General features: G+C 38.9%; 1 protein-coding gene across 1 annotated transcript; it reads right to left on the reverse strand.

Moving 5' to 3' along the window:
- Positions 1 to 110: 110 nt before the first annotated feature.
- On the reverse strand, positions 111 to 24,642 carry LRRC58 (leucine rich repeat containing 58). Its single transcript, XM_012463923.3, has 4 exons — positions 24,128 to 24,642; positions 10,614 to 10,742; positions 9,649 to 9,926; positions 111 to 6,673 (listed from the first exon to the last, which is right to left on the reverse strand). Exons 1-4 carry the CDS (start codon positions 24,625 to 24,627, stop codon positions 6,465 to 6,467), a joined length of 1,116 nt encoding a protein of 371 aa, XP_012319346.2. The 5' UTR covers positions 24,628 to 24,642; the 3' UTR covers positions 111 to 6,464.
- Positions 24,643 to 26,370: the final 1,728 nt, after the last annotated feature.

Raw genomic sequence — 26,370 nt, forward strand, 5'->3', positions numbered from 1 at the left:
AATTCAAGAAATAACTGACCTTAGCAAGATAATCTCACCAATTTCTTATTAGAGCATGCATCCATAAGTCTATTGAGACTGTGGAAGCAAAAGAAAGACTAGCAGACAAGTCTAATTAATCTTTTATCCACTGCATCTAGCACAGAGAGTAAATATTGGTACATACTTACATTCAGTGATGTAACCGGTAATCAGGCAAATATCAACATTATAGAGACTTTAATATAGAATTGGATTCCAACAAAAGTTTTAGTAAAATAAGGCACAATGTTTGATATGGCAAAATTTATATGGAGGATTAGTTAATATACGTATGTCCTGGGGGAGGGGGAAGAAGATGGTAGAATTGAAGTAGCCTAAATATTCTTTTTAGAGCACTTAGCATTACAAGGCAATATATAAATTTGATACTAATACAATAAATGATAACTTATCCTAAGAATAAAAATTGTTGAATCATGTTGCTGAATTACTTTTACCAGTTTTAGCTATCTATAGATATAGATATTCCTAATTCGCAAGATTTGAAATACAGAAAATTAAGAAATCACATCATAAAAAGTAATTTGACCGAAGTAAAAGTATGTTTTCAGTATCCTTCGTTAATTCTTTGAAGTCCCAAACTTTATGAAAATTTACAATATTGGTTATTTAAAACTTTTCTCCCATTATGTTTTTGTTTCCGATGAATACAAAGTGGGCTCAGAAATGCAAAAAACCTCAACTGTAGGCACACAGTCCTTACATGATTGTTGTAAAGTGACTGTTTAGGTTAATACTCTTTCTCAATATCACAACAATGTTAACAATTTAAGTTAGTGAAAGGATTCTCTTAAACATAGGTTGTAGACATAATTAGCCAATTTAGTCATGTTTTTGCAAGACTGCAACAGTAACGTCAATCTTATCACCGTATCTTCCGATGGCTGGAACTTACAATAAAAGTCTTATCCAATTTAGTCACAGGCAAAGGAACAAAGTACATTCTGGTGAATGCAGATGTTCTTTCCACCATAGCTTTGTGGTATGACAGTATATAAACAACCTTCATTAAACTAATACACTTTAATATTTACTGGGTTGAATACTGTCCTTTGCAAGAACTACTGAGAAAGACTAATGTTAGGTAAAAGTCTAGTAGCACCCAAATCAATATTACCCAGTGAGTGTTCAATAATATGCAAAGTTCATTAATGAACAGTTTTTTTTTAAGTCAATTCTTAGTAAATACAGACCACGAAGAGATAGAAAAAGAATGGGAGATATTTATATACAAAAATATTCAAACGTGTCTCCCTTTCAACCTATATTACAAAGAAAACCAAGGGCAAAATATGCAAAGCCTTACAATATCTTTATATGATGATAGAAATATGAAGTTGGTTAGAAATTGCTGTCATTCTTTGGTGGCACCAGATAAATTTTTAAAATAATATATAAGAGAACATACCTTTTCAGTGATTTTATTTCAGGGGACCCTGATCTTTATGGTCTTGAACATCCTGGGACAGAATGCATGATAGAGGTTCCCTCCCCAGAAGCCCTAGACACAGATATATTAGGCCATTTTATGAGAAGAAATTTTTCAGGATCACAGTCTTTCTCCCTCAAGCTAAATGAAAAAGGTAACAAGGCTGTCCCAAACAACCTATTAAATAATATAGCTCTCCAAACTTCGGGTCTAGAGGATTTAAGGCACATACTTCCTGACCACAAGTGAAATCGCTGATACCTTTAAAAAGATATGACTATGAAAATACAAAATTGCACGCAATTTTTTTTTTTTGAGATGGAGTCTTGCTCTGTTGCCCAGGCTAGAGTGCAATGGCATGATCTTGGCTCACTGCAATCTCCACCTCCCAGGTTCAAGCGACTCTCCTGCCTCAGCCTCCTGAGTAGCTGGGACTACAGGCATGAGCCACCAAGCACGGCTAATTTTTGTATTGTTAGTAGAGATGTGATTTTACCATGTTGGCCAGACTGATATTGAACTCCTGACCTCAGGTGATCTGCCTGCCTTGTAAGTGCCAGGATTACAGGTGTGAACCACTGTGCCTGGCCCAAAATTGTACACTATTAAATTAATGTTATACAGGCCATAGTACTTAATATGGAAACAGGGACATTCAATACAGAAGGAATCAAAACTATGCATTATAGGTCACATTGAGTAAAAAATCTACACAATAGCTTTTACTATTGTTAAGTACCTGGCACAACTTAAAAGCTCACTCTTTTGGACTAAACGGGGAATAATATTTATAATGACATAATAAAAGCTCTACTTTTGGATGAGAAAAGAATCATTTAGGTAAAAATTAAATGTTTCTAACTAAATGCAGCTTAACTAACCTTTATATATACATAACTGATAGTTTTGTCTACCAAGCGTCTTATGAAAATTTAGGAATAATCACTAACTACTTTTTACATAAATAGCTACTGCTAAAATGCTTTAAAAGATCAAATTTTATTTGTACTATTTGTTTAGTGTTTTTTCTTTTTTACATAGTGAGAAGGTAAACATTAACCAAGGGTACCTGCTGTACCACAAATTCCAGGTTAATGAGGTATGACTTTCTCCCTTTGGGAAGAGCAAAGTTGGCTGTAAGAAGATCTTATTACTTGATGGCCCTTAATTATGGAGGGATATGGACAATTTCCAATACACTGGACAAATTTTGTGATAAAGGCTTTTGGATGGTAGTCAGTAGGCCACTTAATAATTTAATTTTAAAATAGTTCACTATTACTTTAAAGGGCTTTCTTGGCCTAGGACTGTCCCTAGGTGTTTGGTTATTTCTCTTCTAGCCCAGTGGTTTCTAAAGATTTCTTTAACACTCTAGCAATCAGCCTCTTCCTTCTCTATTTTTGTTTAAATCAGTTACAGAATCTGGTAGAACTGGTGTTCAGTATTATAATGCATTATTGTGGACTAATTTTTACTTTTACATAAGCACAAAAGTTCCTGAAATTTGAGGTACAATTTACAATGCAAGTCTTTTTTTTTTTTTTTTTTTTAAAGACAGAGTCTCACTCTCTCGCTCAGGTTGGTGTACATTGGCGTGATCTCAGATCACTGCAACCTCTGTCTCCCAGGTTCAAGTGATTCTCCTGTCTTAGCCTCTGGAGTTAGCTGGTACTACAGGCACGTGTCACCACACACAGCTAATTTTTTTTATTTTTAGTAAAGATGGGGTTTCACCATGGTGGCCAGGCTAGTCTCTAATTCCTGACTGCATACAATCCACCCACTTCAGCCTCCCAAAGTGCTGGGATTATAGGCGTGTGCCACCGCACCCCAGCCAAGTCTTTACTTTTAAATGTGGTAACTTGAAGCTCTAAATATCAAGAATTTTTGAACAAGAGACAATTCATGACACATTCATTAGTAAAATATGACCAGTTGCCTTTGGATTTACCTCCACTACTCAAATACTAGAATACTGAGGACCCTGGTCAGCTGGTCCTTAATGTCAGCCAATCCCTGGCACCCTGGAATCAATATCATACACTAATCTTCCGATTTCCCAGAATCTCAGCACTCTCACCAGCTCAGTTTGGTGATGCTGAACGAATGGATTCAAGGAATAGACTACTACTAATGCACAATGTACTAATTTCAATTTCAAATACTAGCACTGAATGATGCCATTCTAAATATATTAATGTTATGCTTAAGTAGTTTTATCCATAGTTTTGGTCATTAAAATTGTCCAAGTAGAGCAATATCAGGAAAAATTATAAAAATTAGACTTCGCTGATTCTGTCTTTTAAAACCCCCCAATTAAAGTTTATTTACTGTAATTAAACACAAATATATGAGTTAGGAACTAAAGAGACAGACTGTTATTTTAAATACATAGTTAGCTATACGACTTGGGAGCTGACAACATGTAGTTAGCTATATGAATTGGGAGCTGATTATCTGGTTTCTAGATTATCAAGTCCCTTATATCTGACTTCAGATTAATTTCTCTAATCCGGAAAAAAGAAAAGATAGGAAAAAGAAACAGGGAAAATCTTAGAAATCATTAGTTCCTCTTACAAAAGGTTAGGTCAAAGATTTTAAGAAAGATAAAACTGACAGCTATAATACAGACTTCACTAAAAATTACCAAAGACAGTTGCACACTGATCACAGATTTTTCAACTACACATAGAACCGTAACATTTTGTTGAAATAATACTGTAGTATACATCTATATTCTTACATGCAAAGGCCAGAAACTGTGTCTGGTTGGACCTATTTACATCTGTAAAAGATGAAGCAGTAGACCTTCTTTCTAGAAAGCTGGAAAGGGTATGTAAGGTTATATATTTGCATACCTACCCATTTATTTTACGAAGACTAACTCTTAGAAGACTACGCAAGCAGTTACTTAGGTCAAGCTAGTAATTGATTAGGAAGTAAGCACACGTATTGATGCCAGAAAAAGTTGATCCTATCAATTTGAGTACTTTACTATGAATACATTATTTTCTATGAAAATATCTTACGTATCTTAGCTAAGTCACTTATTTACAAAACATTTTATATTTGTCACTTAGGCACAGCCTAAGTCATTTTTACCTTTCATAACTGTACAGTCTGCAGCTTGCTGTGGCTCTCATGGAGAAGTAAGCAAAGACTATATCTTTACTTTATGATATAATCACCTATATATCACTCTTCTAGGCAGTAGGAACATGTAAGATTACTTCTATAGACACAGCAAATTTCTGAATCAAAAGGAATACAAAATCTTACTACATTATAACAAGGTCAAGGTAAAGGGATTTGTTCTATAGCAGCGTTTCACATTCTGCAGTTCATGAAACTCTCATGTTTCATGAATTAACATAAAAATAAACATATAAACCCTGAATTATACTAGTTTCTTCTAAAATACAAAACATATATGAAAAAACTCTAATACATGTATATGTTACTATACAACAATTTGTTTTAAGAAATGGTGTGCCAGGAACGCCAGAAATCAGAAAAGGTTATCACCTGATGTTCTAATGCCTATCTGACATGTATATTTAACATTTCTTACTGTATTTTTAACATTTACCAACAAATCATGTTATTATTAGTTATCTAATGATTACCAGTAAGCATTTACATTTTATCAACTTGTAGTTGCACTATTATTCAATTTGTATTGCATATTAAACTAGTTAATAAAAATTTGGTAATTTCTAATAGCAATTAATTTGTGAAACTATTTTCCTGCTATATATTAAGGATACATTTAACATTTTTTTCTATTTTATTAATACTTTATTTTCTAAAATGCTTCCATGGTTAAAGTAGTTCTGGAAACTGTTCTATTATGTATAAAGACAATGACTCCTTTCCCCATTTTTATTTGGCTTGTTGTGAAGTTTTTCTAGTTGTATTAGTTTTTCTTTAAAAAGCAGAGAAAGATGGTCCAATACGTGCCATGGGCAAGAGTCATATTTTTCTCCACCCATTTAATGCAAGATATAAAGAAGCTTTCCCAGTTTATATCTCTTACAGAATTTTCTGTCAAAAATTCTTACTCCGTCTTATAATAAACAGATTGATTAAGATTGTGGCCTACCGTTAGGTGTAGAAGTAATGTGCTTCTAAGGGATGACTACACATTTAAACAAAAAAATGTTAAGAGGGCCATGAGATCAGATATTAGATATACAGTTATTTAACTAGTTCTGTTAAAGAATATTTTAAGGTGTTCTGTATAGTATGCCAGGTTATAGGTTGCTCGGCATTATTTCTTGAATACATTTTTATATCCATGCTGGATTAAGGCACTGTAACAGTCATTGCTGGATTACCTAAAGTTAACAGCAATCATATAGAACAAAGGAAAAGAACTAAGAAGTTTTAATATCCCACTTAAATGTTATATGCCTTACTTTACCACTTAGTTTGTCAGAAAGGTTTAGGTCCTATGTAAACATCTGTGAGCTTCTCTGAATAGTTCTGTAATCTAGACATCCAGGCAATAAAAAAAGGGAGGGTTAATCCTGTTTACGGTATATAATATATATATGGTATATATAGTATATATGGTATATAGTGTTCTACCTGTTAAACACAAGGGCAACTCTGATAATTACAACTTTGATAATTTCTCACTTTCTCCATCTCAACTGCCACAAGTTATACTACTCATGGCTTATTGTAGAACTGCTCTTCAGAAGGTGCCATTCAACTTTGTGATTCATGCAAAACTTGAGTGAAAACTGCAAACCATCAGCCAAATGTGGAACTATCATTCACAATAAATTATATTAAAAGAATCTAAACATGGGACTAGACTCATTCCTGCTGAATGGGTAGATGAAACACAAAATGTTTTACATCATCCCAGACTCTTTCATGAACACTTAAGATACAGATAAGGTTTCTAGTGAGATTCAAGCTCTATTTTCTTTTCTAACCATCTTTGCTCAGTTTTTAAGTATTTCATACTACTGTGCACTCTTGTTCAACCAAGAAGAACTTTCTGCATTCTGCGTGCAGCAACACTAGCTTCATCTTCTGAGTCAGATTCACTCTGGGATGTGGAGCTGTGAGAGGCAGAACTGCAAGGGGAAGAGCATTCTGGCGAACACAAGTAGTGCATCAGTGGAAGGCGATACTTCCCACAGAAGTCCACAAATTTAATTTGTCTGACACAGCAGTCAAAGTAGACTCCTAGAAAGAAGAAGGAATACAAAGTAATCATTACAAAGCAAGAAACCAATTTTTCAGCCCTTTCTCCAGTATTCTGGAGAAATGTCATATGCCATCTTCTGTTATGAATCTTAAGCAGAAGTAGTACTTGTTTGTATAGCTGTCTATAAGCCTACTGGAAGGTCTTAAAGGTAGAACTCAGCTGCAAAGAGGTAACCAGGAAATTTATCTTAAAGGGAGCAGGTACAGAAAGGACACTGTGTACCTAGCTTCTTTTCTCTGGGAGACTTGGGGCAGTGGCTGATGGAGATTTTAGGATACCTGAGGTGTCCTTTTTCTATTACCCAAGCCACCCCCTTGGTACTACTCTACAGTCAGGAGACTAAAACAAAACAAAATAAAAATAAAACTCCTTTAGTAATTATCTTAAAGAATAAGTACACAAAAATTTAAAGGGGATGACTTTTGGTAACTCTGTTCTTACGTACTGGGAAGGCAAAATTGAAAGAAATAAAATGCCATTTTACATTTCCAAAGGCTGTATCTACAGGCCTCAAATCTGATAATCTCACTTGATTCTCACACAATTATACATTGTCAGGTAAACTGAAAGTACAATCTGGCCCTTTTGATTCCTCACAGTTAGTGCTCCTCAACTATGACCCTTCAGTTAAGTAAAAACAGAGCTAGCGCTAAGAGGAAAGCAGATGTTGCTGTACCTCTGGATTCTAGTTGATCCTTAAAATGATACTGCAAATCTCTAACACACAAAGACTGTCACAATGGTTGCAGTATAACCAGAACATCTAGAACTTTGGTCCCATCGCTTCTCTGGAGAGGAATCTTAACCTCTATACTCTGCCTAAGTTTCTTCTGGCACCAAATATCGTGTGTTTATCACAAAAGGGACCAAAATTAAAAGATGTGGTCCAAGCAAATAAAAAACAATAAATTCTACTTCTATTTTTTTCCTGATACCTCAATTAACCATGTAGTTTTTGATGTTGTAGTTAAGTATAAAAAAGGGGAAATTTGTGATATATTACTTTGAACAATTTAGGAAAGCAGATACATTCAATAAGTTGGTCAATCACAGACCGATGATAAATCCTCCCAAATGTGTAGTTTCTTGAAAACAGATGAAAGAAATAAAATAAAGCAAAGCATTATGGGAGTTACTATGAGCTAAAGCAGTATAACACTATCTTGTGATTTGTAAGATTTCAGATTATACAAAGAGAAAAATATCTGCGAGTAAGTTATAGTTTAATAACTAATGAATTTGAGTAGAAAAGTATCTACTGGTTCATTTCATAGATTATCTCAAATTTTAAACTGATAATTTTTTTTTTTTAAGAGACAGGGTTTCACTCTGTCATCCAGGCTGGAGAGCAGTGACATGATCACAGCTCACGGGAACCTTGAACTCCTGGACCCAAGCCATCCTCTTACCTCAGCCTCCTGAGTAGCTGGGACTATAGGCACATGCCACTATGCCCAACTAATGTTTTTATTTTTTGTAGAGAGGGGGTCTTGCTGTGTTGCCTAGGCTGGTCTCAAACTCATGGGCTTAAGAGATCTTCCTGCCTCAGACTCCCGAAGTGCTGGAATTACAGACAGGAGTGAGCCACCACGATTGATCAGCCTGAAGCTGGTAACTTTTAAAGCATTTTTGTTTGTAAGATAAGTGGCAGTATACTAAAGAAGTCATTAAGAAAATATTTAGGAGAGAAAAGAGAATTCCTGTAGAGGTCCCATTTCCAGAAAAATATGAATTCAAAGAAAAGATTTAGACTCTCAGGGCCTGAGGGTCTGGTATGAATGCTGCCCTATGTGTTTTCCTCTGTCAACTATGAAAGCTAATTTAGGAATGGAGAATCACAGAGAAAAGCATAAGCACTTTGAACTTGGCAAAATGCTGCAATCTCTACTTCTAAGAGTGGGTGGCCAGAAATGACCCAGAGCATTATCTTTTTTAAACTCAGTGTCTTTTTAATCTTTTAACAATCTTGGAAGAATTTAATAATTTTCTCCCTTTTAACCTCGTATTAGCTTCAAGACAAGATGGGACTGCCAGAAAAAGTCTCACCTGGTTTTGATCATCATTATGCAGCATTTCCTCAGTACCTACTGGATTTTTTAAAAAGTAGTCTTTTATGAGGGCGCCAAAGTAAAAATAACCTATCAGTCACCAATTCTCATCCACACACCCTGGAACTTCAGGCCCTTTACAACCTGGCCTCAATGTAGCTTTTCACTGGTCTCTCATTACTCCTCTAACCTTACATTTAGGCCAAATTACTACTCATCCAACATTCTGCCCCATATTGTTCTGTCTCCACTTTGTACTCTCCATCTGAAAAATTTCCTATCTAGAATCTTATCCTATCAAAATCTAATTCATACCTCAAGAATGAGCTCATTGTTTCCAGATCTAATTAAATATACTTTCCCCCTCCTTTGATTTCCAGAAGCATTTTGAATTCCTTGGGATACTTACCTGACTCTGCCTTATATCATTTGCATAATTCTCTCCAAATGCTCTAAACTCAAGACATTTTGAACCACGGACTTAAAAGAATATAAAGTTTTGGGTACATTCTGAAACTGGCACACATTCAGCCCATTCTCATACATAGTGAATCACACCCTGTTAAATCTGACACAAGGAATGGTGAGGTGTCCATTTTAGAAACACTTTTTAAACAATTAGAACTGTTTATACTTCCTTGTGTTTCCTCTCATTTTACCATTTTGATTTATTATCTTATGATAAGACAGGATGAGACTTTCTGAATATGTTCCTTACGTATGAATCCTAAAATATTATGAAAGGATTTTTTTTTAAAAAATCCAGAGTGAAATGTCTTACTTTCTCATAAATGAGTGAAAGGATAAAGGGAACAGAAACAGAGACTGCTTTTCTCTGAAAGAAGACTTAATTAATTTAAAAAATAGTTAAATGAGTGGGAAACATGAATACTGAATTGACTTACCTCCACACTTTGGGTTTGGGCAATTGCTGGCTGAACCCAAATATCTAAGAAGATTCCCAGGAAGATCATAGGGAGTGTAGGAAATATTTCGTATCTTAATGGTCCGTGCAGCTAATTCCAGGAGAGTTGGAGGATCATAGGTTAAATCTCTAACAAAACGAACAACCAATGGATTTCCTCGTAAACTCAACTCTTCCAAATGAATAAGGTTGAGGATCTCTCGAGGCAGATATGTCAGCAAGTTATTGTGAAGACTTAGGGAACGAAGTGAATGCAACCTAGAATAAATGCAGTATAAAAATCAATGGCAGTGAACAACATAACGATCAAAAATATTGAGTATATGTGTGTATATAGAACTTGATTTCCCCTTAAGAATGAACAATTAAGATTAGGGTCAGTTTAAGTAAAATAAAAAGGTGCTAAAACTAGATCAAAGTGCAGATTTGTAGATGTCATGGAGGACTTTTGCCCCTGGAATCTTGGAGCATTTATAATACTTAGAGAGTGTTCTGATGTGCTAACTGCCATAAAAGCTCGATTTGAAGATTTGGGGGTGGGCAGTGGGCATGCTTTTTCATTTAGATATCTAATAAAATGAAAGATTCCAAATGCAATAGAAATTAAGATCCTTCACATTATAAAGCCTAATTAGGATAGAAATGTTTCATATCAAATATAAATTCACTAAAAGTACCATAAAACCTAGGGAAATATATGCTAAATTAATACTCAATTCTTTGATTACAGAAAATAGACTGTATTTTTGAGGAATAAACCAGAGTATTTAAAAGTAAAATTAAAAACAACCCAGCTCACAGCAAACCTCAGAACTATAATTATCATGTATCATTTACTTTGAGAATATCTAATTCTTTTCTACATGTAAAACATGTGAGAGAATGCAGGACAATAATTACTAAGCATGGATGTCTGTTTATATTCAAATGCCTGGAACTACTCACTGTGAAAGCTGAGGAGGTACACTTTGGATTTTGTTGTCACATAATACCAAGTAATTCAGAGAAGGTAGATTTGCTAATTCTGGTGGGATTTCTTTAATGAAATTTCCTCCAAGATATAAACACTCTAACCTGCAAAAACAAAGAAAACCAAAAAGTAAATAAATAAAAGTTGAAAAAGATATACTACTGTTTCTACTACAATAAACACGTTTCACCTACTCATTCAGCAAAGGTTTTACTTAAGATTCGTTATGTGCTATCCAGTCTCTAGATAAATAATGCAATTTTCAGGGAGCTTATATTATAGCTAAGCAGACAAGACAGATCAATGTTAGATAATATTAAAATAAAACACAAAACAAGGCCAAAAACAGGCATTACAATACCAAAATAAGAGGGACAAACCATAAATGATATTAGAAGTTGAATGAAAAGGAAGCTAAAAGTTTTAAAAGGCCACAGTAGTTCTGAATGGAAAAGGCTTCCCCAAAGGGTTGTGACTGCAGCTGGGCTATGGATTTAGTTCATTTAGATGAGAAGAAAGAGTACACTTCAGGTTGGAGGAGAGGGCTTATAAGGCACAATGAGTACACCTTTTAATGGAAGAGAATTCATCTTGAAGAATCAAAGATAGGGTTGTAGAGACCAGATTATAACAACCCTGAATTCCATGGTAGTATGCTTAGATTTGATGCACTGACAGGCAATGGGAAAACCACTAACTTGTTTTTGAATACACTGTAAAACTAGGAAGTCTCTACATTTCTTCTTTGCTCTTATTACAGCAAATATTTTCTTTAGAAGCTGTGTCAATTGTCCACTACTATAAAATCCAAGTTCCAGGTAATTATACTGTTTTCTAACAATAGGTTAACATTTTAGACAGGACATGTATTGCACCAAAATAGAAAAAAAAGAGTACTCTTTAGTGATTACTGTTGAAAGGCTTCCTGTAAAAGATTTTTGCAAGGGTAGCAGGATCAGTTCTTACAATATATATATAAATAAATAAAATGTATACAAACACATACAGACTTTCCCCCAATACTGAATTACTTTTATCTTCCTGTTAAATCTGCTAACTCAGTAGAACTATTGTTTTTTCAAAACACCTTTAAATGTGGGAGAAAACAGTCTACTAAAGTGTTACTCAAACTTCCATGGTAAGAATTCCCTATGATAGTTTTAAGGCTATGAAGTCCAGGGTCCATCCAGATGCACAAAATCAGTCTTCCTCTTGGATTGCCTGTGAAGTGGCAGATTTTAAAGTATAAGATGTAATTTTAACAGATAAAGCCAAGTTACCTTGTAGAGCCATGGTTATTTACAAATCCATAATTAGCATTTAAGAGCACTCCTTAACCTTCAACTTTGCGAACACCTAATATTATCACCACCATTTATTTATTTACTATTTGATGGCATAAAATATGGTACCATTCTGTTTTTTTTTTTTAATCTGCAAATCTCTAGGTCACTATTAGTGAAGTTTAGCATCCTTTTATGGTCTTAGACATTTGTATATCTTCAGAGAATTACCTGTTCATATCATTTACCTATTTTTCTCATGAATCATGCAGCTTTATCTCATTAATTTGTTGGGAGCTCTGCTGTTGTTAAATATATATATTCTGCATAACTTTGTTCCTTTGTGGCCTTGAGCATGGTCTATTTTCGTTCATGTATTATATGTACAAAAAGAACATATAGCTATTATGACTGAGCTCGTTAACTGAGCACTTTTTTTTTTAAATAGTTTCTTTGATTAATTTGCCTTCTTGCCTTGGTGGTTTGTCTCCTACTGTGAACATGATTTTCCTTCTTTCCTTCAGAGTTCTGTCAATCTTTGCTCTCTTTCCCATTAACATATAGAAGTTATATTGCAGATACATTCAAACTAATGACTGCTAAGAACTTGCTAAAGTGTGCCTTAATTTATATGAAGCATATCTATTTGTTCTTTTTCTTTCTTTTTTTTTCTTTTTGAGACAGAGTCTGTCATCCAGGCAGGAGTGCACTGCCGTGATCTCGGCTCACTGCAACCTCCGCCTCCCAAGTTCAAGTGATTCTCCTGCCTCAGCTTCCCAAGTAGCTGGGATTACAGGTGCCCACCATCATGCCCAGCTAATTTTTGTATTTTTGGTAGAGATGGGGTTTTACCATGTTGGCCAGGCTGGTCTGGAACTCCTGACCTTAGGTGACCTGCCCGCCTTGGTCTCCCAAAGTGTTGGGATTACAGGCATGAGCAACTGTGCCCGGCCTCTATTTGTTCTTTTAAATCTATTTTGCCCTGAAATCTATGTCTTCTGATTATCAATACTGCTTACCAGTTTTATTTTTGTTGGTATTTATTTCATTCAACCTCAGCTCTACAAGTTATCAGTATAGAAATTTGGATCAGTTGGCCGGGCGCGGTGGCTCACGCCTGTAATCCCAGCACTTTGGGAGGCCGAGGCGGGTGGATCACGAGGTCAAGAGATCGAGACCATCTTGGTCAACACGGTGAAACCCCGTCTCTACTAAAAATACAAAAAATTAGCTGGGCACGGTGGCACGTGTCTGTAATCCCAGCTACTCAGGAGGCTGAGGCAGAAGAATTGCCTGAACCCAGGAGGTGGAGGTTGCAGTGAGCCGAGATCGCGCCACTGCACTCCAGCCTGGGTAACAAGAGCGAAACTCCGTCTCAAAAAAAAAAAAAAAATTTGGACCAGTTAATCTTGCATTTTTTTCCTTTTAAAAATGGAATATTATCTATCAACATAAAATACCTAGTTAACAAATATGAACTAATACCCACAATGTGCCAGGCACCATTCTAGGGAATAGAGTGTAAGGCACTATTCTAGGGAATAGAGTGTAAGTAAGTTCAGTTCTTAACCTGAATAAGTTTACGTTTTAGTGAGAGAGACAGACAATAAATCAGTAACATGTCTATTATGGCCGATAGTTTTAAGTGTCACAAAAAAGGGGGAGCAATTGGATAGTGATGGAAGTGACACTCTAGAGACGGTGGTAAGTTTCTCTTAGGAGATGACATCTGAACAGAGATCTAAATGAAATAACAGTACAAACCCCAGCAATGGAAAAGTGACTGGTGTGTTGTACAACAGCAACACAGCCAGTGTGTGTAGATGAGTAGCTCAGAGTGACTGAGGTGGAACTGTGGTCATCAAAGAGATCAGAGAGGTAGCCTGGGAAGGCCACATCACAGAATGCCCTTTGGGCCTCTATAAGAGAGTTTTGAAAAAAGAGTTCTGAACAAAGGCTAGTCTTTTAACTTGACTTACTCTTTAGAAGGATCATTTTGGCTACTGAGTGGCAAACAACTGGAGAAGTGGTTAGGGGAGTGCTGTAGGCAGGAGTAGAAGGAGGAAAAGCAGATTGGAGCCTAGTCCAGTACTTCAAATGAGAAATGACAGATTTGCCTGGTACATCATTTTCTATCCCTTTAAACTTATTGATGTATTTTTATTTTAAGTGTAACTCTTTATAAATGGAGCATAACTTGATGATTGATATGTTCAGACTTACGTTTTCTATTTTCACGGTGTATCTCCATATATTTTTTTCCTTCAGTTCTGTTTCTTATTGTGCTCCTCAAGTTTCTTTTTGTCCTATTCCCTCTAATTCTATTATTTTGAACTGTACATGCTATTTCTATTTTGCTAGGAGTTACCCCCTTCAATTTGCTTTGTATTCTCACTCACTCTCAAACACATACCCATGCTCTCTTCTGTCCTTCTCTTCCGTCATCTTCTAGAATTAGTTCTACATTGATTTTCTACCAATTTATTTTATTTCCAATTGGTAATTAATTCAGATTTATCAATATGTTTTATCAATTTTCTTTATCATTGTTTTTGGAGGCCTGTTATTTCTTTTAAGGTTCATTTTTCTTGGAGCACATCCTTTAGAAGTTCTTTCGGCAAGAACTCATGGTTGTTAATCTTTGAGTCCTTTGCCTCTGGTGTTTTAATTTTTTCCCCTCACTCTTGAGTAATGGTTTAGCTGGGCATAAAATTCTAGGTTGACCGTTACTTTTCCTTGCCACTACGAAGATGCTCCTCCATTATCTTATTACAGCCAATATTAGTATTGTTCCTTTGTAGGTAATCTGTTGTTTTTTTCTTTTCTCAATAGGAGTAAAGATTTTTTCTTATTCATCTTCAATGTTCTAAAGTTTTACTATGACATGTTAAGATATCAGTTTAGAGAGCTCCCCTTCTTTAATTGTGGGAAATTTCAGCCACTATTACTTTATACATTGTCTTTGTTTCGGTGTCTTTCTAGAATTGTTCTTAGCAGTTTTAACTTCAGGATCTATCCTCTATGGCTTAGTATTTCTTTCATACTTTTTATTTCTTTATCTCTTCGAGCTGAATTCCAGGAAAATAACTCAGTAAAATCTTTCAGCTTATGGATTCATTCTTCAGCTGACGTCTGTCCACCATTCAGATCAGTTAGTTAGTTCATAATTATATTTTTTCATTTCTAGAAGTCCCAATTGGGGTTTTCATAACTGTCAGTTTAAAAAGTCCCTATTCTTGCTTAACTGATGAAGTTCCTTCCTTTACCTCTCTGAAATTAGGGAATGTACTTAAAATCCTTTACAGATTGCCTTATTACAGATATTTTCTCAAATGTAATCCCATTCTTCTGTCTTTCATAGTATCAGTCTTCCTTGATGTGTGGTTATTCAAAATGCCAACTTGAATCTAACATTTTGTCTTTTTAAAAACTACATTAGGCCAGGTACAGTGGCTCATGCCTATAATCCCAGCACTTTGGGAAGCCAAGGCAGGCAGATGACTTGCAGTCAGGAGTTAGAGACTAGCCTGGCTAACTGGTGAAACCCTGTCTCTACTTAAAAAAAAAAAAAAAAAAAAAATTAGCCAGGCAAGGTGGTGGGCACCTATAATCTCAGCTACTCGGGAGGCTGAGGTAGGAGAATCAGTTGAACCAGAGAGGTGGAGGTTGCAGTAAGCCAAGGTCGCATCACTGCACTCCAGGCTGGGTGACAAAGTCAGACTGTGTCTCAAAAAAACATATATATATATATATATATATGTTAATGACACTTTTAAAAAAAGTATTTCTGATTGTGTAAAGCTTTTCAAAATTCCATTTCCCTCTTTAGACTTAAAATGTTTAGAAAAAGTAAGCCAATAGCTTTAAATTTATGTTATTTTCTTTCTCTTTCAAAGGTTATCTTGCAGCAAAAATCAACTGTCTGGTTACAACGTTGAATTCTCCTACTGCAAGTGCTTAAGCACTGGTGAAAAAGTTCCTAGGCAGGGTTTTAAAAATTCTACCAAGTATGACATAAGTTACTGCCCAGTTACTCAGAAATCCCTATTTTTCAATGATGACAGCTACTTGAATAGAATAGAAGAGAACAGAATAGAATATTTGGAGTTCAAATAACGGGAACTACTAGGTTCCTGGAAAAGAAACTATTTCAATGAGAATACTGTCAGGGAAAAAAAAATGAGCAAATTTGGAAGTCCTTTTTACAAAGGATTTGATAGCTAAATAATGACTTGCAATATAGTCTAGTGAGGGAGAAAAGAAAATAAAGTGAAGTAAAGGAAGAGTGAATCTGAGGGCAAGTGTAAATACTGTCCTTTCCATTTGCTTAGGTTAGTGTTATGGATTGAATGCCTGTGCCCTCCCAAAATTCATGTTGAAATCCTAACTCCTTAATGTTAGGGTATTAAGAAGTGTGTGTGGGGGGTGTTTGGGTGGTTATCAGGATTAGATAAGGTCAAGAGGGTACAGCCTTCATGAATGGGATTAATGCCCTTATAAGAGTCCTAAAGGAACTTGCTTCCTCTCTCCATCATGTTGATGGAGCAGGGAGGCACAGCTGGGGCTGGTGGGACCCCTGCCCCTTCTGTGTTGGAACCAGAGCTCCCCAGGTGCAGCTATGGTGGCCAAACCTGCAGCTGCAGACCCAGGCCTCCCTGCTACAGCCACCCAAACTGCAGCTGTGGATTGGAGCCTCCCTGTGCTGTTGGGGGACGGTTGGGAGCAGGCAGGATCTGCCTTTCTGCGAGCAGCTGCAGTCATCCTCCCAGGCGCAGTAGCTGGGTATCTCTGCTGCCTGCACCTCTAGGGGCCCCAGGAAGGACCCCCCCCAATCGCTGCAGGCTCCCGGGTGTCTTCTCCCGCTGCCTGGCCTCTCTCCAGCCCCTGCTCCCCTGCTCTCCCCAGATTGGTGGGGGTGGGGAGGGAGCCATGAATGGCAGTGGGAAGCAGATTGATTCCTGGGCAGAAGTGGGCAGGTCCCCAGTAAGCCCCACCTTTGGGCCAAGGAGGGTCTGAAGGTTGGGGTCCAGGCTGCCGGTCCACTGGACGGAAGTGGGGACTCCTAGTGCCTCTTCCTACCTGCCCATGGTCACCCATGGACCAATCAGCAAATACTTCCTCCCAACTCCTAGTGCCTCTTCCTACCTGCCCATGGTCACCCATGGACCAATCAGCAAATACTTCCTCCCCTCTGAGGTCCATAAAAGCCCTGGGCTCAGCCAGAACAGGGCAGAGGAGGAAGAGGACAGAGAGAAGTGGGGATGAGGTGACCAGCTCACCAACTGCAGAAACAAGTACCCTCTCAGCTGAGAGCTGCAGAGATGACCTGACAGTGGAGAGGAGCCACCCTCTCTGCTGAGAGCTTCAGACACTTGTAGAGACGTCTGAATGACTTGTCTACAGAGAGGAGCCACCCTCTCCAGGGGCTCCTCTCTGCTGCGAGCTGAACATTTAAAGGGATGACCTGCCTACAGAGAGGAGCTACTCATTCCTCTGAGCTGTTCTAACACTAAATAAAACTCTTCTTCTTCTTCAGCCTTCACTTGTCTGCGTACCTCATTCTTCCAGGATGCAGGACGAAAACTTGGGCAAAAGTGCCGTGGCCACAGAGGTTTCCAGCCAAAAAAATCAACACTGCAGAGATCCCATAACAACGTGAGGCCACAGTGAGAAGATTGCAGTCTACGAATCAGGAAGAAAGCCCTCACCAGATATCAAAGCTGCCAGCACCTTGATGTTGGAATTCCCAGCCTCCAGAACTGTGATACATAAATTTGTGTTGTTTATAAGTCACTCAGTTTATGGTTTGTTATAGTAGCCTGAACTTACTAAGACAGACAGGAACCAAGAAAAACTAGTCTCTAGTGGTCATTTCCTACTCACTGTCTTCTTTCAATGCATTGGAAGTGGACAGGGAAGGCAGACAGAAAGGATGCCAACCATTAGTCATTACCTTGACTTTGGCAGAAAAGGATCTGATGTTCTAAAATATAACTAAGGCCATGATTCTGCAATTACATAAATTCTCTTTTGCAACTGATGGATAACACTAATCAAATTACATAACTATCATATTACATTTACAGTTTTAGGCTTATTTCTTACTTTCCAACTTAAATAATTTCCAAATTTCTAGGGACTTGATACCTTTCAAAGATTTGTGGGGATTACACTTCTAAAACACACTCTACTGTTTCCAAACACTTTTCTGTAAGAAGAAAGGAAACTATTGCTGAATTTGTAGCAAAACTGTAGGGTTTAAGTTCTTGTGGTTGTCAACATTGCACCTCTGTTCAGTACTTGATGAATATAGAAAATAGGAAAAGTATTCACTAAATTTATGAAACAAAGTCTTCCTTTTCTGTTTATCATTAATATATTGACCTTAAATCTGTCTCTTGAAAAATGAATCACCTTTCCAATCCTTAGGGATACTGAAGTAAATGCCTTTTCTCTATTAAGTGCCAATGACCCACTGAAAAAATAGGCTAGCACAGGTAAAAGTAGAAATGCTTTCTGCTTCTCCAATCAAATAAAAATGACACTGAATATCACAAAAATACACATTAAGCTGGGCACGGTGGCTCATGTCTGTAATCCCAGCACTTTGGGAAGCCAAGGCAGGTGGACCACTTAAGGTCAGGAGTTCGAGACCAGCCTGGCCAACATGCTGAAACCCTATCTCTATTAAAAATACAAAAAAATTAGCCAGTGTTGTGGCAGGTGCCTGTAATCACAGCTTCATGGGAGGCTGAGGCAGAATAATTGCTTGAACCTAGGAGGCAGAGGCTACAGTGAACTGAGATCATGCCACTGCACTCCAGCCTGGTGGACAGGGTGAGATTCTGACTCAAAAACAAACAAATAAACCAAAAAAAAAACCCCCAAAACACACAAACAAAAATATACATTAATCCTATCTTATATGATTGGTTACAGTGAGATGAAATTAAAGATAGGGATGTACAAAGAGAAAACAGAAAGGAAAAGAAACAGAAAGATAAGAACATCTTCAGATAAAGTAGTTTTCTTGAAGTAGCATCTTTGTATTAAATGATTTTCAAATACTATCACTTACCACAGGATTTTAACGTACCTATATGTTCAAAAGTAGACATACAAATAGATGCATTGCCTCTTGATATTTGCCCCAAATTAAGGCAATAAAAAAAGTCAAAGGGAAGATGTTGAAAGCCAGTGAGTGACAAACTCAATATGTGACTCTAAATGTGGAAAAGTGTTTTCATTTAAACTTTACTGCATTCTATTTATCATCTGGTTGAATCATCTCTATCTCTTTCCTAAGATATCAACCTATTGTACACTAACTTCAAAACATTCCAGAGCATTAACTTTTAGCTTTTGTTTTGTCATACCCTCATATCTTAATCTTTCAAAACCACATCAAACAGATAGTGAGGGAGGCAACATGAACAGAAAAAGGAAGGCATTACTTAAGAAGAAAACACTGTAGGGAAGAATGAAACTGAGTTGTGTTCAAACCTACTCTCCAAATAATTAGCATCCTGGATTTGCCAAACAACCCTGACACCTTTGTTTACTTAAATAAAGTCTAGTGGCCATTGAGTGATAAGCTATTAAGCTCTTCCTCAATGAATGTTTAAGCTAACTGAGAAGAATAAAGAGTAAGATTCAGAAAAATAAATAGGTCGGAATATGAATTACACCTGCTTTTTCAGCATTATATAACAAATCTGTCCATATACTATAGCCAAACAATTATATTTATTTGCTGAAGAATAACAACATTTTGATGAAAGTATCTAAATCTACAACCATATGGTTCACATTGATAGTCTAATTTACTCCAGGGTTATGAAGTTAATCATAAAAATTAATAAGATTTTCAGCATCTACTTATTTGTTATACTTTGAAAGCGATCCTTCAGAAAATGTTAAAAAAAAAAAAAAAAAAAAGCATTTTGCCACTAGGGGAAAGAATCAACAGGGTATAGAAAATATAGATACGCTGCTAAGTCTGGAGAGGTCACTGACACCAATTAAGCCATGAGTATTCATTTGTTATTCCTTTTTGAAATGATGCTGAGTGGAAGGAGTCAGGGAGTTTTCATGGATTATATAGTCTGGACTATTTTTAAAATTGCTCTTAACATAGGACACATATCTTCTTAATGTGCCAAAATACTAGATCTGGTTTAAAAAGCAGCATGGCATAGTATGTAATATAAATCAGGGTAACCAATGAAATCTAGAGAATCCACATATTTCCTAAGAGAAGATGGTGTTCTTGGACAGGTACTTTAAGGTTTAAGTGACTAAACTTCCACATCTACATTTTTGAAGCTTTAATGCATCATATTAGTAGTGAATAGTTAGCAGTGTTTGAAGGCTGTAACTCTCACTTGTCACTATCTGGCCTCAAGCAAGTCACTTATAATAAATCTCAGTTTCCAGGCCAGGCGCGGTGGCTCACGCCTATAATCCCAGCACTTTGGGAGGCCGAGACTGGTGGATCATGACGTCAAGAGATTGAGACCATCCTGGTCAACATGGTGAAACCCCGTCTCTACTAAAAATACAAAAAAAATTAGCTGGGCATGGTGGCGCGTGCCTGTAATCCCAGCTACTCAGGAGGCTGAGGCAGGAGAATTGCTTGAACCCAGGAGACGGAAGTTGTGGTGAGCTGAGATCGCACCATTGCACTCCAGCCTGGGTAACAAGAGCGAAACACCGTCTCAAAATCAAGCAATCAATCTCAGTTTCCTCATCTGTAAATAGAAGAGGGTGAAGTGGGTCATTGCCAAGGCTGTTTCTAGTTCAGAGTATATTTCTACACAACTTGTTTAGCCTACACTCATCAGAGTTTACATTTGGAGTTTACATTTTTCAGTTGCGCGCTTTATTTCTCTTTACTGCTAAGAATCAATAAGAACACATTATTGGCGTCAAAGACACAATGAACAATAAACACAGATAGCACAGTTGTTAGCCCAGAAAATTGGGTCAGAAAATTAAGTCAACTAGGTGAATGACTTCGACAAATCCTCCTGATAACAAATCCAACAGTAAGAAGTCCAAAGATTCCAGGCCAGGCACAGTGGCTCACCCTGTAATCCCAACACTTTGGGAGGCCGAGGTGGGTGGATCACTTGTGGTCAGAAGTTTGAGACCAGCCTGGCCAACATGGTAAACCCCTGTCTCTACTAAAAATACAAAAAAAAGTTAGCTGGGCATGGTGGTGCGTGCCTGTAATCCCAGCTACTCAGGAGGCTGAGGCAGGAGAATTGCCTGAACCCAGGAGGCGGACATTGTGGTGAGCTGAGATCGTGCCATTGCACTCCAGCCAGCCTGGGTAACAAGAGCAAAACTCCGTCTCAAAAAAAAAAAAAAAAAAAAAATTACCTGGCATGATGGCACACACCTGTAGTCGCAGATACTTGGGAGGTGGAGGCAAGGGAATCACCTAAACCCAGAAGGTGGAGGCTGCAGTGAGCCAAGATCATGCCACTGGACTCCAGCCTGGGCAAGTTAAACTCTGTCTCAAAAAAAAAAAAAAAAAAAAAAAAAAACAACCACAATACCCCACCCCCCACAAAGATTCAGATTCAGGTTCTAGTACTCTGCCACTGTTGAAAATTCAAGGGTTTGGAGTCATAAATCACAGAGGTCAAATACAGTTCCAATACTTACTAGTCTTGTAATCTTGTGACTTAATTTCTCTGAGCCTCAGTTTCTGCCTCTGAAAAATGGGAGTACATCACCTCATGGGATCATTGTGAGAATTAAAAAGCATATTTAGCACCTATGACAGGATCTACTGCATTGAAAGTATTCAATAAAATCAGATGGATTTTTGCCTACTTTCCTCCCCATGTGATGGAAATAACACTTTCCCTGGGTTCCTGTTAGTATATTAAGAAAATTCCAAGGCTGGACTTATGTAACATTAAAATTAGAAGGAACCAAGGGCTGTCAATTTTACCTCTAAATCTTTCTCCAACCTTTCCATTTCTTATCATTTCTCCTAGTATAAGCTATCATCATCTCTCATCCTACTACAATGACCTCCTTCAAACCAGCCCTCAAAATCTGTCTCTTCACCCTCTCCTCACTCCATTCTTGCACAGCAACAAGACACATGCTTAAAACTCTCTCATGTGCACTTAGAATAAAATACAAATTTTATCATAGCCTTCAAGACCTGATATGGGCTGATCTGCCCAAATCTGTATTTGCCACTTTCCCTCTTGCTCAATTCCCAGTACTTGCTCACTTATGTGCTGTTGTATTTGCGATCAGGAGGATTTGCTCTCTCCGCTTTCAGAATTTTAGTACTCTCCTTGCCTCTGGGCTTTCCCATGTGCCTCTGACATTTTGCCTCAAGGCATTCTGTAGGTCTTCATAGAACTCATAATCACTGTAATTAAATAATGAGGTTCATAGTTAGTTGTTTTATGTCTGTCTCCTCTGCTAGTATGTTAGCTCCATAAAGACAGTTCACCACTGTATCCCCAATATTTGAAACAGTGCCTGACACAGGACAGGTATTCAACAAGTATCTATTGAAGAGTAAATGAAGAGACATTTTGCCCAAATGCTTCATTTTGTAGATTAGAAAGCTACAGTTAGGACATAAGTGACTTGCCTAAGGCTGTGGCACCAAGAGTTCTTTTTTCCCAGGCCAATATTCTTTCCCTACACTTAGCTCTGAGGTCCCTTTTTTTTTTCCCAGTTAAGCTTTATTTTATTTATTTATTTTTCTCCATCCCACCCCCACCCCCCATCACCTATATCTGGCATTTCTCCCCATGTTATCCCTCCCCAACTCCCTACCCCCTGCTGTCCCTCCCCTATTCCCCCCCAAACGGACCCCAGTGTGTGATTCTCCCCTCCCTGTGTCCATGTGTTCTTGTTGTTCAACACTTGCCTATGAGTGAGAACATGCGGTGTTTTTCTGTTCTTGTGTCAGTCTGCTGAGAATGATGGTTTTCAGATTCATCCATGTCCCTACAAAGGACATGAACTCATCGTTTTTTTATGGCTGCATAATATTCCATGGTGTATATGTGCCACATTTTCCTTGTCCAGTCTATCATCGATGGGCATTTGTGTTGGTTCCAGGTCTTTGCTATTGTAAACTGTCCCGCAATGAACATACGTGTGCATGTGTCTTTATAATATAACGATTTATAATCCTTGGGATATATACCCAGTAATGGGATTGCTGGGTCAAATGGAATTTCTATTTCTAGTTCCTTGAGGTCCCTTCTACCTTTAACGCTGTTATCTCTGAAAATATCTTACAGATGGAAGATACTGCTTTTTCGTTTTGTACAATACATTTGGTTCTATTTTCCACTCCCCCACCGGGCACTTTTATTATTCTGTTTCTCTGCTTCCTCCTAAAGTTAAATTTAACATACATTTACTGAATAATCTAGCAGGTGAAGCAGATAATTCCTGTAAACAAGGAATTATATCCAATAAGGTAAACGTAATGGCAGGAAGAATGAAGTACAGAGAAAGTACAGTATAGGCAATATTTAACTGTTGTGCAGGGAGTAGAAAAAGAAGGAATCACAGAGATGATAACTTCAGATAGCTTTTGAAGGATGATAGGAGTTTGCCAGGTGAGGAAACATGCCAGGCAAAGGAAACAGCACACGCACAGAGGCACTGCATCCGTTCAACATATACTGAGTGCCTACCAGCAACTCCAAGCTGCTTTCTCTACGTGGGAAAATGCATGGGTCACTGAACACCACAAACAGTAGTTGGTATTGCCCCAGAGAAGAAGCTGCAAATGTAGTGGAAAGCAAGGGTCAGATCAGAGCACCTTGTATGCCATGCTCAAAGGCATGTACTTTGGTCTATAGAGAGTGAAAATCACGGAAGGCTTTTGAGCAAAGAAGTGACAAACTCTGATTTACATCTGTTTTGAGTTTCCACTCAGTTCGGACCACGCCCCAGATTCAATAAGGAAGACAGAAAAAAGTGCCTCGAGAATCTGCATAGGCCAAACACAACATACCAAACACTGTCACACGCGATCATACTAGAAATTTACAACAACTTGCTGAGATAGCCGGGTAGAACTCACTACCACAGTTAAAAAGAAAGCTGGGAAATAGTCACGTGACCAACGGGCAGCGCCCAGGCCCGGCGCCCCAAGGCTCCCAGACACCACCCCAGGCCTCCGCATCCTCCGGCGCACACGCGCTCACCTCTGCAAGTTCTCGATCTCAGCCGGGATGCTCTGCAGCTGGTTGCCGCCCAGGCTCAGGGTCTGAAGCGCGCGCAGCTCTAGGAGCGAAGCAGGCACCTCCTGGAAACAGTTGCCGCTGAGATTGAGCACCTGGAGGCTGCGGCAGAGCGGCGACTGGGCCAGGCCCTTGGGCAGCGCACTGGGCCCGCCGAGCCGGTTGTTCTTGGCCAGGAGCGTGCGCAGGCCGCGCAGAGCGAGCAGTTCCGGCCCGAGCACGGTCAACGCGTTGCCGCTCACGTCTAACAGCTGGAGGTGCGGGAAGCCGTTGCCCAGCGCCCGCGGCAGCGATACGAGACCGTTGTGAGGCAGCAGCAGCCGCAGCAGCGCCTCCCGCGCGCCGCGCCTCTCCTCGCCCCGCGCCTCCAGCTCAGACTCCAGCGTCTCGGGGGACACGCTGAGGCGGGACCAGTTCAGCTCGGCCTCCCCGGCCGTGACCACCGCCGCTCCGGCCTCCTCCATCCTGACCACCGCAAGGCGCGTGGCGCTGGATTCTCCAGGCGCCGCGCGCGGCCCACAGGCCGGGACCTCCGCGGCGCCCCGGAACCTGAACCAAGGGGCTGAGTCGGAAGTGGCGCGGGCGGGCGGGCGCGCGCTAACTCTGTGCGCTTCGGCCTAGTCACGCGAGGCCCTAGGGTGCGCGCGCCGCTCCGGAGATGGCTCCGCCTCACGAGGGGCACGGCGCAGCGGGGTTGGAGCGACGCGTGGACTGCGCAGAGCTGAGGCAGAGACCCAGACGCTGCCAAATTGTTATCTGAGCCCGGCCGGGTTTCGGCGGCCGCGCTTTGTAGTCGCTGGAGCCTGGTGACCTGTTCCAGGGCTCCAAGACCGCCTCGGTAAACAGCCCAAGGACTGTTCGGTTATCTGGCCTTGAGGCTTCGCGCGTCACGTGCGCCGCCCACTTGTTTTCAAGTTTAAAAGTGGGGCCCCCTGTCTCCAGGTCTCTGAGCACACAGGAATTTAGTAGTGATACTCCGTGACAGAAAACCCCAGGAATTTAAAGTCCAAGGATTAACAAAGCCGACTTCGAAATGTGAACGCAGCTGGACTAGACATCAGAACCCCCGGATCTTTTATGGGTTTTCTGCTGTTAAATAGCCTAGGTCAGGGATTTGATTTCAGTTGCCTCATGCATAAAATATGGGTAATACCTGCGCTACTTGTCTCACAGGATGGTTATCTTTTTCTTTTTTAAAGTGTAAATATATATCAAGGACGTTTTGCCCGTTGTAATTATAGAAGCACATACGTGGTTTTTGGTCTAAGTTGTGTCTAGGAGTGAATTTGGGAGTCATGGAGGCGGTTCCATGATTTGAGATAGCTCAAATTAATGGATTAGTTTAAAAATCAGCGTTGAGGGCCGGGCGCGGTGGCTCAAGCCTGTAATCCCAGCACTTTGGGCGGCCGAAGCGGGTGGATCATGAGGTCAAGAGATCGAGACCATCCTGGTCAACATGGTGAAACCCCGTCTCTACTAAAAATACAAAAAATTAGCTGGGCATGGTGGCGCGTGCCTGTAATCCCAGCTACTCAGGAGGCTGAGGCAGGAGAATTGCCTGAACCCAGGCGGTGGAGGTTGCGGTGAGCCGAGATCGCGCCATTGCACTCCAGCCTGGGTAACAAGAGCAAAACTCCGTCTCAAAAAAAAAAAAAAAAAAAAAAAAAAATCAGTGTTGAGTTTGTACTGCAGGTCAAAACAACAGGTTGGGAAAATCCTAATCTGGTACTAATTTAGTAATTCTAATTAACATATTTTTTATCCTTGTCCCAAGCTCAATCTTTTCTGAAATTACATTTTATGACTTTGAAAAGTCGTATAACCGAAATGAGAAAAAATGCTTAGCCGTTTTTTCCCACAAAGATTATGCATAAGAAAGTTACGTGGTTGTGTATAATCAATGACATTAAATTGCTTTCCTCCTTAAAAAAAGAGGAAAGTCTTTTTTTTCTTGCCAGTCATTTGTATGAGAAACCATGCCTCTTACTCTGCAGTTAAACTTTAATTTCTGATTGAGTTGTAGTCAGAAGGATGCACTTTGTATGTTTAACCCAATGATGGAATGTTTTTTAAAACTGATGAGTCATCTGTTTTGAAAGAGTCCTTTTAAGAACAGACTTTATTTGGGTCAAACCAGCATTCTGACAGTAGTCCTAATATGTGAAAATTGCAAATATTTAAAATAATAATTTATTTTGCTTTAAAAT

Source organism: Aotus nancymaae, unplaced genomic scaffold (assembly GCF_030222135.1).
Source record: "Aotus nancymaae isolate 86718 unplaced genomic scaffold, 86718_ANA_hifiasm-v0.15.2.pri h1tg000011l, whole genome shotgun sequence".
Classification (NCBI taxonomy): Eukaryota; Metazoa; Chordata; class Mammalia; order Primates; family Aotidae; genus Aotus; species Aotus nancymaae.